At 42.8% G+C, this 18,167-nt stretch overlaps 2 protein-coding genes across 2 annotated transcripts in view; both read right to left on the bottom strand.

Moving 5' to 3' along the window:
- The window catches only part of LOC112160631 (cytochrome P450 27C1), a gene marked incomplete in the record, with an annotated part of 8,097 nt that extends 2,774 nt beyond the window's left edge, over positions 1-5,323 (bottom strand). Inside the window, 5 exon segments of the mRNA XM_024295285.2 lie at positions 1,602-1,765; positions 2,019-2,228; positions 2,543-2,742; positions 3,888-4,078; positions 4,898-5,323. Coding sequence (XP_024151053.1) covers positions 1,602-1,765; positions 2,019-2,228; positions 2,543-2,742; positions 3,888-4,078; positions 4,898-5,188 — 1,056 coding nt within the window.
- A 1,837-nt stretch (positions 5,324-7,160) lies between these two features.
- ercc3 (excision repair cross-complementation group 3) overlaps positions 7,161-18,167 on the bottom strand; it is a 22,518-nt gene continuing 11,511 nt past the window's right edge. The window contains exons 14-15 of the mRNA XM_024295739.2: positions 8,605-8,754; positions 7,161-7,558 (exon numbers count right to left, since the gene is read on the bottom strand). Of these exons, the coding sequence (XP_024151507.1) occupies positions 7,421-7,558; positions 8,605-8,754 (288 nt within the window). The 3' untranslated portion in view covers positions 7,161-7,420. The remainder of the gene's footprint in view (positions 7,559-8,604; positions 8,755-18,167) is intronic.

The raw sequence follows: 18,167 nt of genomic DNA, 5'->3' as shown, positions 1-18,167 counted from the left end.
ATTTTCATGTGTGTTAATGCTTAGTGAAATGCTAAATTTGGCTGATATGGGAACTTTTATACATGTTGCGCAAGAAACAGGAGATCCTCTGTTATATCACATTAATTAGCATTACAGAGAGTTCTTTAATTTGATTACAAAACTGAAAATAACTCAATTATCAAATTGCTTAAGTGAGAGAGGAACTGCCAAGCTCTTAACAAGCTCACAGGAACTTTTGGCAAACAGCCTCAAGACTTCCAAATCTCCTCCTCCTTCTCCACATCCCATCATCAGCTGTTCCGCTTCCCTTTGTCTGACTCGCATGTAACGGAAAATTTAATTTGACTGAAGTGGGCAGATGACCGTTTGATAGGAAAATAAACCCTCTTATCCAAGAGCAAATATTTCCGGACAACCTGCCTATCTTTTCGATAAAGCCCCCTCACTTTTCCACCCAGAGGATGATGGGAGCTGTTGCTGAAGGGTTTGTTGACCATCATGGAATGACTTAAAAGATGATTAAAGGGATTTACAACTAAGAAAAATAATAATAAAGGTATGTTGTGTCTTGTCCAGCATTTTCACCACCAAATCGTCATTCCTTTCCCTTAAATCAACGCCGATGCTAGACAGACCCGGCCACGTGACGAAAGCTCATAAAGCCGGTTCTGAAAGGAGGAAACCTTTACCCTCCATTCCCCACATCTTTTCTTTTATTATTTATTTTGCGCAACACCCATCATCCAGCAGGCTTGTTTTTCCCTCCTTTCTTCGCATTATGCCAATTTCCCAGCACCCCCCCACCCCTCACTATCTCACCTCTGCACAGACTGTGCAATAACTCTGGCTGTGGCTAATATGTCCTGACAGCCCTTTTGTGTGCTGAGGAAAGCCAATTGCACTACAGGGTCAGGTAATGGCATAGCTTTGTCTACCCCCTGCCAGGATAAGACCAATTCAACAAAAACACACAAACCCTTTTATCTTGTGGTTCCAAGCTTACCACAAAACACTCCACCCCATAATTCTCATTAATCTGACAGCTTCCCCAAACAAATTAGGCAGTAACTATGAGCGTAGTGGACAGCATGAATCTGACAAAGAATCTGTTCTGTGTTTTCTGTAAATATCTTTAAACTGATGCTTCTTGAAGTGTGCATTTGTGGGCCCTCTTTCCACTGCTTCTTATTTCCTCTTGTTTAATCTGTCAAAAAAAGGGGGGTTCACCACTTCTAAAATATTAAGAAAATCCGTCTTGATCTGAAAGCTTGGTTGCGAGCCACATTTCTAATGAGGTTGCAATGTGGAAACGTGAATGTAAAACACAGATGTCTGACAAAGAGAGGAGGGGACGAGACAAAGGACCCCCTGTGTTTATCTAACAGACGGAGACAAATGATGAGAAACCAAATCTAGAGTGAGAACAAGTTTGTCACTGTCTAACCTCCCGATTCATTGCTCTGACCTGACGCTGGTACGGCTACGCAGGCACAGATGTGGCGCCAGAAACTCAACACTTGAAACTAAACACTGACACACACAAGGACTGGCACACACATGCAAACCCAATAACCCTCCTACTGAATCAAACTGCTTTTTGGACACTTTTAGGAACCCACCGTGTCAACTCCAGCCAGCAGCATCTCCGTCACGTTTGCGTATATCTCCTCGATGCTCATCTCTCTCGTAACAAGCAGGTGGGTGAGCAGTCCGCCCTTCACCTCTTCTCCCCGCTGCAGCTGGGCCTTGATATCACTGAACCTTTTATCAACATGAATCATGCCTAGGATTAGGTTCATGCACCAAAGGTGGGATGGTTGGGGAAAAAGAGAGTGGGAAAGGAAAAGACAAGGAGCCAGTTAGACAAGAAATAGATCTCCCACTACTGGGACACATCCAGAGATTTATAAAAAAAATCCAATTTAAGAAAACAACTTAACCAATAAAACAGGAAACTATTCACATCAGTAAATTGAGGAAAGCCCATCTGTACACTTTTGATAATTTTAGACTACTGAAGGTAGCATCAAACTTACTGAATTTAAAAAGTCCATCCCAGGAATTACAGAATTCTTCCCACGGTTTGGGAATAATGGGACGCAGCCACTTGGGGATTGCTCCAGCATACATGGTTGTCTTGAACGAGCTGAACATGAGGTTCAAGGCTCCGATGTAGTCCTGTGTTTTTTGAGGAACATTGGTCTCCAAACATCCGAGTCTGCACTCATACAAAATAGAGGCCACACCTGTGAAGTCAGACGGAAAAGAGGGCTGAAATCTGATGACCCACCATGAGAGATTCTGACATTTCAGATCATTCTTGACAACATGCTTTTGTGCCGTTTTACTGTGGTGCATTTCAGGCATCAGTTGCCTTTTTATCAAGTTTATTTTATTTTTTATTAATAAAAGAAAAAGCAAAAAAATCATCAGATTCATCCAAACAATGGCAGGATTTCTTAAAATTCTTTCGCTTAGGTCTTCTAGCATACCATGATGGTCTTCTTACATAAATTTAAACTGACTCATAGTTAAATAAAGTCTAAAGATCTTCACCAACCTTCCATGGCATATTTGAAGAAGAGGTCGTTCACATTGAGGACAGTTGTTCCGTCAGACTCCTGCGCACGTAGAGCACAGACCCTCGTCACCAGATCATCTACGACTTCATTCACGTCGTCGGAGAAGACGGCCACGTCTCTGGGTCGCATGATGAGCTGCCTGAGGACGCTCCTCATGTTCAGCCAGTCCTCTCCCTCACTGCAAAACAGGCAATATTTATGGGAAACAGTGATTACGGGGGATTTTTTTCCCCTCAGATATAGCTTTTTTTGAAACTGTGGGCAATTTATTTGAACCTATATCAAAGTATGAAGTACTAAGGAGTCAAATATAACCAGCTATTTTTCTGTTTTGAATTTTTTTTGCATACAAAAAATAAGATTTAACAGCAAGGTGCATTATGTTTGCTTGTTTTTTTATTGCACAAGAAATTGGGGGAAATGCTTAAGGGAAACAAAACACACAAGTATGTTTAGACAAAAGACTAATTCAAGTCTCTTGCTAAGTACCTCCTCTCCTTTATTCTTTACTGACTCATTGGTCAATCTTAAGTGGGTTACTTAAGTAAAGATAGAGTCCGGAAAAATGTGTAGGTACAAAAGCTGAGGGGGAACAAGCAGCCAGTGTTTGGAAAAAAATAAAAAATAAAACTATTGAATCCAAGAGAGGCCTTTGCTCCAAACTACTTTGAAAAGTTCAAAGAAATGTTGGCCTCTTGGCAGCAAAACGTAAGCAAACTCATTACCTGCTCTTGGTTTACCAAGTACCCAAATTTAAAGGAGAATTTACTGAAATTGGTTTAACTTACAAACATCTCCAATTTCACCTACAATTGTGGTTGTCAGTAAACAATAAGAACACAAACAAGATACCTATTATTTAAAAATTTCAACTATAATTATAAGAACTATAAGTGATGCTAATTTAGTGCCGTTCTACCCGATAACGGACTCTGTCTTCAAGCTATTATTGATTCATGTTTGCAGACCAATTTTGGTTACTGCTAATTTTTATTTTAACTGCTGCAAATATTTTCAACGTACAAAGATGTTGTAATCCTTCAATGACAACAGTTTAGGAAAATGATTCATCTCAGCAAGAAAATGTCTGGCACTGACCTCATCTACACTGCGCAAATGCCAGACAGAGGTCAAAGGCCACTTCTGCAGACACTCATGCATCACTATATCTGTAAGCTGTTATATATTCACTTGTATTGGAGAATTATCCAACATTTGAAAACTGTATTTGTTACGACTTCATTTTGTTGATCAAATGTTCTGCTGAATATCCAGAGGAGTTGCACTGTAGCACTGGAATTTCAGCAGTTAAAGAAAACTTACGCAGAGATGAGGCCGTTGGAGCGGCCTCTCATGTCTCTGTACTCATGCCAGGATTCCATGTTAGCTCTCTGGGGCGCCACACCCTCAGCCCGCAGAACCTCAGCCACTAGACCGCGATCTGCAATGGAGACCACCAGCTGGGGTCCAAAGCGGGACTTAAAGATTTTTCCATACTTCTTCCGATGCTCCAACTGGGAAAAAATAAAATAAAAGACTGTTAAAAACTTGCAGTTTATTTTTGTTTTGCATTAAACGTTTTCTTGGTATGAGATTTGACAATATAATTATTTAGAAATGACAATGTATTTATAATCAATCTCTATTAGGAAATTTGCAATCCAGGTTGTGGATCAGGACCCCTATAACTTCACAAAAAATAAATAAATAATATACTGGAAAAAGTCTGGTTGCTTGAGGAAATCATTAACTGTGGCATAATTCGTATTCACTTTTCTCTGTTCTGCATTTTCACTGATTAAAAATGCTCTTTTAGGGTCCCCCAAAATTAGTTGTATGCAAATAGAAAACCCAAAGTCTGCTTTTATAAACTTATTATGAAAAAAATTTCCAAATGTTAGAATTTTCATCTACAAAAAGCTTATGGAGGAGAAAAAGGAAGTTTGCATTGTTCCAACAAACAGGTTTTGTAATCACTTCCACGGGGGAATGGGGGTGGGGTTGTTTAATAAATTGACCATTTTTTTGTGTGGAAAAAGCCCCCCACAAATAGTGCAAACAAACTCTAGTTAAAGGATGCGCATCATAGTTAAATCATCTCATATTATATTTGCATAAAAATATTACTAAACTTGTGTTTTAGAGCTGCAAAGTGATCGGGGTCGAGCTCCTGGTGCGCCTTTACGCAAACTCGGCCATTTTTACGCATCTGTCTCAAATGTATTTGTTGCTTTAAAAGCTACCATCTTGTCATCAGATCTAGACAAAAACATAATGATTAACTTTATAAAGGATTAGCAGTTCAGAACAGAGGACTTAAAAGGGCATTTTACCTGAATTTCGTGAATTCTACTAAAGCCGTCTCTCCAGAAGAACTCGATCAGGTTGGAAAGAGTGCTGGGTCCCGGCATATCCTTCAGGGTCTTGATCTCCGTCTTCACATCCACGGGCATGGGTTCAATCAGTCTGCCCGACATGGTCTCCTCTCCGGTTGCGGAGATCTCCAAAGCCTCGCTGGCTGCAGACTTGTGTAACGCGCGCAAGACATAGATACGCTGATTGATTGTCCAGCCGGCTTGGAGATTCTTCAGGCATGCAGCCGTAACGCTGTTCAGGAGAGCCATTTTCAAGATGCTCCTCGAGTTTGCAAAGATTTCTTAGGGATGAAGGTCTCAAAAGTCAAGAGCGGAGCTTCTCAAAGCGCAAGTGCTTGGACTCAGCACATGTGAACTTGCATTATGGGACTCATTTAAATAGTGTCTTGGACCACCTCGGTGGATGAGGATTGGATAATCGCTACAAAAGAAGGGAGGGATGTCTGCTGTATTCGGGTGTGGGCGTTTCCCTAAAAGTCTGTAGAGGCTACTCTTTCACTGCAAAAGGGGCGCAGTACAACGTGCCTATGGACAGTTACATCACACTGAAAGAGGGAAAGACGTTCACGTAATTCAAGGGCATATAAGGACTTTCATTGCTACTGTTCATATTTTTACAACCTAATCTGAACCCTCCCATCACCGACCCCTGTCTGAGCTGAGCTTCAAGGAAGAGGATTGACGCGCAAAAACCACTGCGGAGCCCAGGATGCTGAACCGAGAAGAACAGTTTTATAATTTAAAAAATAAAAAACAGTAACAAGTTGATCAACTTTTGAAAGTTGATTTAGGATAATAACAAAGAAGAGTCCACCCCGGAGAGCCATAAAAACATGGTAAAATCTATACAGATCAATGCTTACCTAAGTTTAAAAGTGAATTCTGGTGGGAAAGGTGTTTTTGTACTTTGTCTCTGTGTACAACAAATACAGCAGCATTGTCCAACCAATCTGTCTGTATTATTTGGCTATATTATACCACGTTTTAGAAAGAAAAAGAATAAATAATTTGTGGAAAAAACTGAACTCTTGGAAAATCATGTCATACAAAGAAAAAAAATATTTACTCTTTAAAGTCTGTTTGTGCTCAAAATTAAAACACATGAATAAACTTGGGAAATTCCATTAAAAAAAAAAACTTTTTTGCAACATTTTATTTCATTTGAATAAAAAAATGCAAAAACCCAATTCAACGAAAATTTTGTTTTTTTACAAGTTTTTTTATTGTTTTTAGAGGATAGAGAAAATTAAGATTACTACAGCATAAACCTTACATGCACACAGTCTAAGTGTTAAAATAAAAAGTGGACTTGTGTGGGTGCAGACAACAAAAATATTAGAAGAGTGAGAATTAAACCTCAGATCTGACTTTAATTCAGTAATAGGGTTTTTTAAGAGACCAAAACCTAATAAATTTAAACCTCCTCCCTAAGATTTACTTCTCTGTATTCTTGGAGGTTTTTATCCTAAATCCCATGAGGATTAATTTTTTTTGAAAAAGATAAGGGTGAGACCTGAGTTAACTTCTTTGAGTTCTTTCCCTCACTGGCACTAGAACAGATCAGCACGTCGGGGCCAATGTAAAGCTTCATGGTGTTGTCTGAGGACAGTCTCTCTGGCTGCATCTGAGGACACTTCAACACGTGGAGGAGGTGCTTTTTTCAAACTGTCCAAGGGTGTTATGAATGAGCTGGGAGTTGGCAGCATTGATAACTATCACCGTGTACACTTAACACACACGTTGAGTCAAATCTACCTTAATACAATTTACTCCCTCTAAACCAATCAGCGGAAGTTCCCTGAGGTAAAACGCACCAGACAAGGCTATTCCCTGCCCTTATGGCCCGTTTTTAAAAGAAAATGTTTTATATAGGTGCAAATGGAAGCTTGAGACTACACATTCATCATGTGTAGAAGTGCATTTATGTGACTCTTGAATTCATATACGACAAGACCATGTCATTTTGCACCGTTTAGAGCTTCAACGACCTAATCACAAGATAAAAACGTAATGACAGATCTGCTTGAGAACAACTTTGAGGATTTTCCAAGATTTGTTTTTCTTTTCTTGTCCTTCATAGGCATCAATTATTATGGATTCTATATTTTATTTGCCTCAGGATTAGAAATCCGTAATTAAAAAATAGTAAAGGCAGATCATAAATCAACTTTTCAAGGTTATTCTCGAACAACTCCAAGGAAATAGGACATGAGCTTTGACATTCAATTATTTCAGCTTCACAGGTTCCCCTATTTAAAGCAGTTTAATGCACATGTAATGGACAAAACAAGTAGTAAAGGAAATATCATTGTAAATTATTTCTAGCATAAAAAATATTTAGAACATATTTTCCAGTCAAGTGGTTTTTTTTTCATCTTTTTATTTTGAAAAACCAGTACGATAAATGATATTAACAATAATAATAGTAAGAAGAGGATTAAACATTAACGCTAAACTTGTCCTAACAGTACAGCAGCGGGACTACTTTCTAAAGCGCTTGAACAGAGGGTGAACACTCTTAATATTAGAAGAGGCTTTGCTGCTTCTGCTTTGATACTCCATGTAGACGGTGTCGTCGGCACCCGACATGGAGCTCATGGTGCCCGCTCGCCTTGAAACCTGGTTAAAAAGAAAAGAAAAGTCAGTACAAATATACAAAACCCAAGATAACATGCTCTATAAAGGAGATAATGGGAGCAATGAAGTAGCCAAACACATTTCTTAGCCTGGCGTGAGCCGCATGTCTCCACCACAGGGGTCGGCAACCGGTGGCACTGGAGTCACACGCAACTCCTTCATCCCTCTATTGTGGCTCTTTAAATTGCCATTTATTTTTAGATTAACATGTGAGCAAAATGATGCACATATTATAACCTTCTGCTGCACAAGAATGCTTAGTTGCTGTTCAGAGAAAAAAGCTCTTAAAATATATAATTGCATTGATAGATGTGAGATTTTTTTTTAGCTGATTTCACACTAATGTTGTCATGTTTATAGTCAGAAAAAAAGGTCATAATAGTAGAAAATGTCATGTTTGAATCAACTTTCTTGCTGTTTTAACTCTGTACATCTGTAAACTGTAAATCTCCTACAGCAGAGCTGAGTCTTTTTTTGCACACCATTTATTTTTGAAAGGAACTTGTCAAAAATAAAACAACTGTCACAGTAATTAAATTATTGTAAATATTTAAAAGCTACATTTGATAAATGAATGGCTACATGGTCACAAAAACATAAATAAAGTCTAAACTGGGAGGTGAGACTTTTAGTCAGCAAGAAAGTGGCTCAAATTCCTCTTTCAGTGTTAAAGGGTGCAGATCCCTGCTCCACCACCTTCTATTAGGTCAACAATAAACAAATGGCAAAACAACATGGTGGTGTTATCACCTGCTGAGAAAGTCAGGACCAAACTCTCCTGATAATTTGGTCCAAGCTGAACAAACACGTTTCTTTACTTAATTACAGGGTTGATTGCATTCTTGTAATTGTAAATAAAAGTTCTGACTTTTATTTAAAATCCACAAGACTAAAAAGTTCTGACTGAAACACAATCAATAAAAAAATATTTATATATAATTCTTTTTAGATATTTTGTGAAACTCAAAATGTAAAACCCCTTTAATCCCTTTTGTCTTTTATTATTTTTTTCCCTTGTAAGTATTCACCTGTGGTCGAACGCCCACTTCGGTAGCCACCACTTCTTCCTCTGCGTCCAGGTCTGAAGCAGCTAGGACCTTCTGAAGCAGCTGCTGCTGCTCCTCTCGGGTGGAGAACATCAAGTCCTCTTCGTCCATTCCTGCCAACTTTGTTATCACCTGTGGATAAAAGGTTGGAGCAGACGCTTGAAGGAAAACTTGTATTTTATTGTTGAGTAATAATCCCCTGTTCCTATTGGGTCATACATTTGGGGGATCATTTTGCTTTGTTTTTCCGAAAAGAAGAAAAAAAGTTTGGTTAAACTAAGTAACCTCTAGCTGTTGCAAAAAAAATGTATTACAAGTTTAAAAAATGAGCAAATCTAAAACCAAATGCTACTTTTCACTAACAATCTTTTACACAGTGGCTTTTCTTCTTTCCCGAATCTTTGTAACTTTTGAAGGAGAAAAAAAAAACTACAAGAATTTAACACTGATGACTGTCAATACACAAAAAGTGACCCAAAAGACAAAAAAAAGAAGAAAAGGTGCATCTGATTTCTCTTACCAAATTATGTAAAGTGGGAGAGCAGAAAAGAAAATTGTCAGTAATCTCTACAAACATCTTTCATCATTTTTCTAACAGGGTAAGACATTTGTGAATCTTTTTTTTAGTGACCAAAGGCGATTTAAAAAAAAGATCCCTGTCCACGTGTCTATATCACCTGCTGTTACTCTCTGGGGTAACCGGACATCACATTGCCGGGCTTACCTTCAGCCCTCAACCTGCGAGTAGTAAAAAGTTAAGGGCTGAAAAAGACAGCGATCTAAGGCAATTAGTCAATAAATGGGATTTGTGTGATAATTACGTCACCTTCTAATCTAATTTCGAGGTCCTTCTTGGCTCTAGCATATTCTCAGTAGTTTCTAGGAAAACACATGTAGACCGATTAAATCCTTGATTGTCACCAAATTAAGTGAAATAAGGAAGTAGCTGTAAGTGCGATGCAGCCGGACCAGAGCGTATCAAGAAGATGTCAGATTATAAACTGGGCTGCAGGTATTTTACAGAATCCCTGTCAAAGACTTAGCCAAAAAGCTTGTCTTTATTTTTATTTAAACTCTTAGTTACACATCAACCCTGAAGTCTCGGAAACTAGTCTTCTCACCGTCCTTCCTACACTTTTCCTTGATCAATATTAAAACATTTTGTTGTTAAAAAGTGTTTTTAAATCTTTTTAAGCCCTTACTGTTAGTTATACATTATGCTCTAACAATAGTTCTATTACAGCTTGTTTTAAGAAAATTATCTCATATGATGTAACCAATAAACACAGAGATACACAGAGAAAAGAGAATTTTTTGTTTTGCTTTCCCAATTGTTAATTTTTATAATCAGGTGGTGCAAAGGTAGAGGAGACAGCCTCTGATTGGAAGATTGCAGGTTCGGGTCCCACCCTGCCAGTCCATGTGTCAAAGCATCCTTGGGTTGTAGCCCGCATTGCTCCTGATGGTTATAGTCTTGCACTAGTGTTTGGCAGAGGAGCCGCCTGCAGTGTGTGAATGTGTGTGTTCATGGGTAAATGGGTCTATGACTATAAAGCACTTTGGGCCTTCGAGAAATGTAGTAAAATCCTATACAACTATTCACCATTTACCATTTTAATGACATTTACCGTACAAGTTGCATCCATGGCCAAAGTATGCCAAAAAATATTGACTTATACACTGGAAAATAAGGTGTTTTTAGTCCCTAAACTAAATAAAGACATTAAGGGCAATGGCTTGAGCAGGGTTTTTGCATTCCTCCAGCCTTTCTGTCCAGGATAAGCTACATAAACTAAGCTGTTCAACTGTAGAGTTCTCTATGATGAGAAACTCATGAGCCATTTCCCCTCCTCATTGTGTTTTAATAGTCATTTATAATCCTAATTCAAAGAATCTCTCTTCAAAATGTAATTTTTATTCACTTTTTTATTGTTGTCCATTAGTATATTTTAATGAAATGTGTTACAATGGAGCTCTAACTGTTTTGTTGCATGGAGTTAACAACATTTACATTATAACAGACCCATGATACATGACACATAAATATTTGTGTCATGACATAGGGTTGGTGTACTAATGTGTCTTTAATGTGTCTTTCATTCAGCGGAAATTCATTTTTATTAATAACCATATGTCTATTGTATTTACTGGTTCTAAGTTTGTTGTAGGCAGAAGCAGATTCTGAAAAAAACAAGCAGCAACAACAAAAAAAATCTTTTTTATGTTCTCTTTCAACATTCATTCAGTATTTCACTATGGGACATGCCTCCTATGCGCTGTTCCCAGAAGCTTTTTACACATTACGCTTGTCCTGACTGGCTGACAGGAAGTGACGTCCTCTCTAGGAGGAGGGACTTCCTTCTACTATAAGAGTGGGACGTCACCTTTCTCTCCCCAGTCTAACACCTTTTCTCGCTCCCAGAAGCACGGTCTCAGAGGGCTCTTGTAGCAGCAGACTAGCTTAACTGTTCACAGAGCGAGCTAACCAATCGGTCGCCGAACACTAGCCGAAACTGCATTAGCTTTTTCAGCCAAGTAGGTGGCTTGTCACCAAACAGCAGCTGCTGTAGCTAGCCACCATACTAGCTACTTGAAGCTTCTGTTTTTATCGGAGCTAAAAAAGACAAATGGAGCCTAAACCTGTCCTCACCATGGACGCAGTCAAGCTGCCATTGGGAACAAAATAGCCGGAGCAGACATCTACTCTGCTTGTGCTTTGTGTCTGGGGCTGCAACACGCCCAGGATGCATTAGCATCTCGGGTCACATGTGAACACTGCGCACGGCTCTCTGCCAAAACCCCCAAACAGCGGCTCTCGCACCAAGTAAGGCTGTCAGCGGCTGACCCGATGATGGGGGTAGTCATCCCCCCGCCGCCGGAGTTAACCGACTGCGCCCGCGGAAAATCATCTCCCATGGACGCCAGCTGGGGCGACCAGCTAGACGCTGCCGCCCCGCATTGGAGCCTTATGAGGCTGCACCTCCGAAGCAGCATGACGCCGCTGGCGCCAAGTCTGACTCCGGAGATAAGTCCATCAGTCTCGGATCCGAAGAGGACGAGGAGGACTCCGGACCTTTTATCTTTCCCTCGGCTGTGAACCCGACGGGACTGAGTGGCACACGCAGCGGATCTTCAAAACCCGACTGCTACGGTGGACCTGCATGATGTCTGCAGGAGAGCAGCTGCAAATCTGGGCGTGGAGTGGCCTGAAGCCCCCACCGAGACCTCCATGTCTCGCTATGAGGGAAAACGGCTCCTGAAAGCCATGTCTCCTGGTCGACAGCTGTTGCCCAGAGTGCCTGAAGGAGGCGACCAGGTCGTGGAGCAATCCACTTACCGTCAAGAACCCCACCCTCCGAAGCTCGTCGCTTGACTGGGTTGGCATGGAGGAGAATGGCTTCGCCCGCATTCCTCCAGTGGAACCTCTGCTTGCGTCCCACCTGCACCCGACGCAGAAACCCAGCAGACCTCCGCGAGCCCCGCCTTACCCTCCAAATCCGATGGGTTTTAGTCTACGCTGACCAACAGAGGCTACAGGGAGTAACCTTGTCAGTAAAGGCCCTGAACGCATCATCTCTGCTCCTAGTTTATCAGGCGGAAATTCAGGAGCAGATGTCAGCCTCTCCGACCTCAGACCTGTGGGAAGAACTGTGCGTGGTGACAGACCTCTGCCTGCGCCTACACAGGTCTGCTGTCCAAGCTGTCAGGCGGGCTATGGCCCTCATGGTGACTCACGAGAGGGCAAGATGGCTGAACCTCTTTAGTCTGTCTCAGAAGGAGATGACTCATCTCCTTGACGTTCCCATGGACCCAAAAGGTTTATTTGGACCAGCAGTGGCCACGATGCAGAAACAGTGTGAGGAAAAGAAGAGAAAAGGTGAGGCCCTCCAGCTCTGCCTGCCCACGAAGGCGCCCCCTCTCTCAGCTGCACCGCATCAGACCTTGGCTCAGGATGTGGCTTGACCGGCTTTTCGCATTCCCAGGCATCAGCCCCAACCACAGTCAGACGACCGCGGTCACGGCAGACCCACAGAGCTGAAAGGCGCATGGACCAAGAAGCCATTTGCTCCCAATGTGTCACTAGGAGCTCTGCCGGCCCCGTCAAGCACCGGGAGCCATTCTCTACTGGGAAGGGGAGCAGGCTCAGCCAGACACCTGCCCTCACCCTCCCAGACAACGTTCTGTTCTGTTCAGAGTTGACATGTTCCAAGCCCTCCAAAAGGCATGTAGAGGATCCGCTGGCGCTCCCAACACACAGCCAGTTGAAAAGGATGAAGACTGGACCAGCAAAGAGCTCAGTGGGGCCACAGCTGTGTTCAGTAAACACACGCAAGTGCACAAGCACACACCAGTGCAAATATGTTCTGTTATTAAACAAAATATGTTCAATAAAAGTTATTGACAGTGAGACAAACACAAAAAGAGGAACAGAATGGTACGAGCCCGCGCAGCTGCACATGAGGCTTCCGGGAGGTGACCCAAGCGCTCCCCCCACAGCACTGTAGCCCAGGTTGCTTGGAGTGAGCAGTGCACGGCCCATGCACCCGCACTCCGTACTGCTCGCTCATTTTCCGAAGCCGCCACATCTCGGGCCGCTGTCAGCAAACGCACAAGCATGGCAAGATTGTGGGGCATCCAGCTGGGTGATGAAAACTGTAACCAGAGGTTACAGGCTTCAGTTTGCATTCACACCCCCCGTTTCGACGGCATCCTTGACTCGCAGGTTCACGGGGAGAGAGCGCAGGTCTTACAAGCCGAGATCACTGCGCTCATGAGCAAAAGTGCAATCCAGCTCGTTCAACCGGCACAGAGCGTGGATGGATTTTATTCCCGGTACTTTCTGGTTCCGAAATGGGACGAAGGTCTCCGCCCTATTCTAGATCTGCGTGCTCTGAACAAATACTTAAGACAGTACACGTTCAGAATGCTGACTCACGCAGCTCTTTTCCAATTCGTGCATCAAGGGGACTGGTTCATCTCTATATAGGTGAAAGACGCATACTTTCACATCCCTATTTATCCCCCTCAAAGAAAGTATCTAGGATTTGCCTTTCAAGGGAAGACATACGAATATGTGGTTCTCCCATTTGGCCTCTCTTTAAGCTCCCGGGTGTTCGTGAAATGTGCGGAAGGGGCAATCGCACCTCTGAGAGAGAGAGGGATGCGATTGGCAACATACATAGACGACTGGCTTCTTGCAGGGCAATCTCCCAAAGAACTTTCTGCACACGTGGAACTGCTTACGTCACACTTGATCGCATTGGGTTTCACTATTAACTGGGACAAGAGCGCCTTGATCCCAGCCCAAACGATCGCTTTCATTTGGCTTTCTGTTAACTCAAAAGAATTCAGAGCGTGACTCTCTGTGGACGGAGTGAGAGCCTTTGGCGCTTGTCTGGGGCTGTTCCGAAGGGGGGGCGTGTCTCCAGTTCAGGCAGTGCCTCAGACTGCTGGGTCTGATGGCGTCTGCATTAATAGTGGTCCTGTTAGGTTGCCTATATATGTGGCCGCTTCAGCGGTGGGTGGCATCACTCTACTTGAGCCCCGCTCGCCACGCCCACCACCGAGTTCATGTAACGGTAACGTGTGCTCTCGCTCTCCGTCCGTGGAGGAGCCCACACTTCCTAGCCAGCGGTGTTACCATGGCAAACATCCAAACAAGAAAGATTGTGACCACGGATGCTTCGTTGATAGGCTGGGGAGCCACACACAAAGGCATGACAGTGAACAGTTCATGCAGTCAGTCCACATAAACTCCCTGGAGCTCCTGACCATGTCTCTGGCACTGAAAAACTTTCTGCCCCGCTTGAGGGGGGAGCATGTTCTGGTCAGAACCGACAATACCACTGTAGTGGCATATATCAACAAACAGGCGGCGCTGCGCTCACGTCGTCTCCACATGTTGGCACACAGACTGATAGTATGGAGCAGCTCTCACCTGCTGTCACTGAGAACAATCCATGTTCCGGGCATAAAGCAGATCTACTGTCATGGGGCAACCCTCGCTACAGGGAGTGGAAGCTCCACGGCCATGTGGTGGCTCAGATATGGACCATCTACAGTTGAGCAGTAATCGACCTTTTTGCGCCGGTGGAGAATGCGCAGTGTCCCAAATTTTTATTCCCTGACTGATCAGGGCTGCCCACTGGGACTGGACGCATTAGCGCACGAATGGCCGAAGGTACTGCTGTACGAGTTTCCTCCACTGGAGTTGATACCCCGACCCTGGCCAGGGTGCGAGGCGGGAAGCATTCTCCCATCTTGATAGCTCCTTGCTGGCCAGGGAAATCCTGGCTAGCGAAGATTTTTCAGCTGCTCAACAGAGAACCATGGCCACTCCCCCTGTGCAGGGACCTGCTGTCCTAGGCACATGGGAAAATTTTCCATCCTCATCCAGGTCATATAGTACTATGGGCCTGGACTGTGAGAGGTCAAACCTGACCGCCACTGGTCTACCACAAAATGTTGTGGAAACGATTCAAAACGCCAGAGCTTCCTCTACACGTTTAGTGTATGATGGAAAATGGCGTGCGTTTGAGGACTGGTGCGGAAAAACCACTGTGGTGGCTTATCAGAGTTCAGTGGCTGACATCCTGTCATTTCTGCAGAACCTGTTGGACAAGGGTCTAACTTTCTCCACCATTAAGGTATACTTAGCTGCAATATCGGCTTACCATGTTGGTTTTGGGAACAGAACAGCGGCCCAGCATCCGCTCATAGGACAGTTCATGAGAAGAGTGCGCCGGCTTCGGCCGGTGTCCAGGAGCCTGGTGGCTCCTTGGGATTTACCTTTGGTGCTTGATGTGTTGACACGTTCACCTTTTGAGCCTCTGCAGCAGGTCGAGCTTAAGGTGCTCTCCTTAAAAACGGCTTTGCTGATCGCACTGGTTTCTGCAAAACGTGCGAGCAAAATTCATGCGTTGTCAGTTAACCCCTCATGTATGCAGTTTTCCAGGGGGGATTCAAAGGATCTGTTGAAACCTAATACTGCCTTTTTACCCAAGGTTTTTGATTGTGCTGTGTCGAGCCGCCCTCCCGAGCTATCAGCCTTCTACCCACCACCCTTTGCCTCTGTTGGGCAAGGGCGGCTTCATGCTTGAGCAAGGGTGGCTTCATGCGCTCTGCCCAGTCCGAGCTCTGCACATTTATACGGAAATGACCGCTGACTTCAGAAAGTCAGAACAGGCGTGTGTGTCATGGGCTCCATCGCACAAAGGTAGACCTCTCACTAAGCAACGTCTGTCACATTGGATTCTGGAGGCTATTATCATGGCTTATAATGTCAGGGGATTGGAACCCCCTGCTGGTCTGCGGGCTCACTTCACACGTGGAATGGCCTCTTCTTGGGCACTATTTCAAGGGATTTCGGTGGGTGACATATGTGAGGCTCCCAGCTGGGCTTCACCCCTCACCTTCACCAGATTCTATAAACTGGATGTGACTACACCAACTCTGTCTCACGCAGAGGAAAGTGTGGCTTCTGAGCCAGTTTGAAATGACCGGGTGCTTCTCAGTCTTCAAGTAAGCCTGTCTGGCAATACGGGAGTCTCTATATCCCATAGTGAGATACCGAATGAATGTTGAAAGTGAGTGTTAGGTTAGGAAATTAACCCCAGTTCTTTGAAACATGAGTGAGGTATCTCACCAGACAACCCATCTTGCCTGGAGAAAGAAGAGGTGAGCTTTCTCAGATTGAGGAGAGAAAGGTGACCCCCCCATTCTTATAATAGAAGGAAGTCCCTCCTCCTACAGTGGATGTCACTTCCTGTTGGCCAGTCAGGACTGGCGTAATGTGTAAAAAGCTTCTGGGGACAGCGCATAGGGGGCGTGTCCCATAGTGAGATACCAAATGAATGTTGAAAGAGAACCGGGGTTAATTTCTTAACCTAACGCTATGCATCTCATGGACAACCAAGTTCAAATACTCATCTGTTTGCGTGGCCAAGCCTTTTTCACCCTAGCAGAAATGCTTCTACTAACAGGTCAAGGGGTGGAAGCAGGTTTCTGATGCTTTAAAACTAGATGCTTTGAGAGGAGTGGAAGTAAACCCTCATTCAACCTTTACAGCATTGCATCCAAACTCATTCTTGGAAAAGGCAGAGGAAATAAACTACAACAAAATATTTAGAGTTGGGATCCCTAAAACAGTTTCTAGGGACGTTAAAGTCCCTTGTCTCTAACGCACAGGTGTCGAACTCCATCCTACATGTTTTCCAACCAAGCTGCATTAGAAGCTTGTAGTAGTTCACTTTCGGCTTATCCCTTTCGGGGTCGCCACAGCAGGGATAAGCCCAAAGTGAACTACTACAAGCTTCTATTGCAGCTTGGTGGGAAACATTTAGGATGGAGTTCGACACCTGTGCGTTGGCTAAACACACCTGATCCAGGTAATCAGCACCAGATAAGGCAGGATTTCTGGAAAATCAGCAGGACGTTGGCCCTCGAGGACTTGAGTTTGACACCCCCGCTTTAACGTCATCCCAGCAAATCCCTTCGATGTTGGTAGAACTCAGATGTACGAGCTTTAGCTGGCTAGCTTTAGGTCCATCAAAGGGAGGTCTGCTGTAAGAGCAACAGCTAACTCTCTCTGATATCCTGCACAGGCTCCCCTGCAGAGAACACTGCAACAGCTGATGGTGTTGCAGTGTTCTCTACAACACTTGCAACAGCCGATAGCATAAATTGGGGATGTAAAGGAAAAGAGATATTCATAAAAAAATCTAGTACGAGGAGAAATGGCAGAATCAGTTCAAAACCACAGATACGAACAAGATCACGTTGGTAAAAAGATTTTAAAAAACAGGCAGAAATTAAAAAATCTGAAGGTGAACGCAAATGAGGAATCTGTTTTGGGTTCACTAAACATACGATAATCTTTCAGTTTAACTCCGCAGCAAACAATACCTGAATAAATTACAATGACACCTTTTTTTATCCACAAAGATCAAAACACTCTAAAAGTTTGAAGCTGTTATATCAACAAACATTTTGTTTTTCTTGCTTAAAATAAAATAAAAAAATGCCAGTAAGAAAGTAAATATTTTTCTCTGTTAAAAAGTATTTTCATTTATAGCTTTAAATATCAAATGAATACAGGGTTTTTCCTATCTTAAATAAGGTGGTGGTGGTGGTGTCTCATCGCAACCTCAGATTTGTAAACCTTACTTTTGCCCCCCCCCACACTGGTCCAAATTTAATCTGAACTGAAAAAGTTCAAATTAAACTTTCATTTTGTTGTTGTATTAAAGATAACTGTGGGGAACATTTAAATATTTCAAATAATTATTATAATAATTATAATATTAACAATAATTAAACTTTAACAGTTTTATTTTTTTCAATAGGCTATGTAATACTTTTGATTTATTTTAATCTGACAGCAGCACATTCAAGTTCCTTTCAAAATAAAATTCAGTCTTATAAAAGCTGTTCAGCAGAATATAATAAACTTTAAACCTAATCTTAAGATAAACAGTTCTGATAATAGATTTAATTATCATTTAACTCTGTCATCTGACATGTGAACATTTTGGTAAAACACAAGA

This window comes from Oryzias melastigma, linkage group LG3 (genome assembly GCF_002922805.2).
Source record: "Oryzias melastigma strain HK-1 linkage group LG3, ASM292280v2, whole genome shotgun sequence".
NCBI classification, from domain to species: Eukaryota; Metazoa; Chordata; class Actinopteri; order Beloniformes; family Adrianichthyidae; genus Oryzias; species Oryzias melastigma.
The sequence above is the reverse complement of the archived record's forward strand: the minus strand, read 5'-3'. Positions and strand labels throughout refer to the sequence as shown.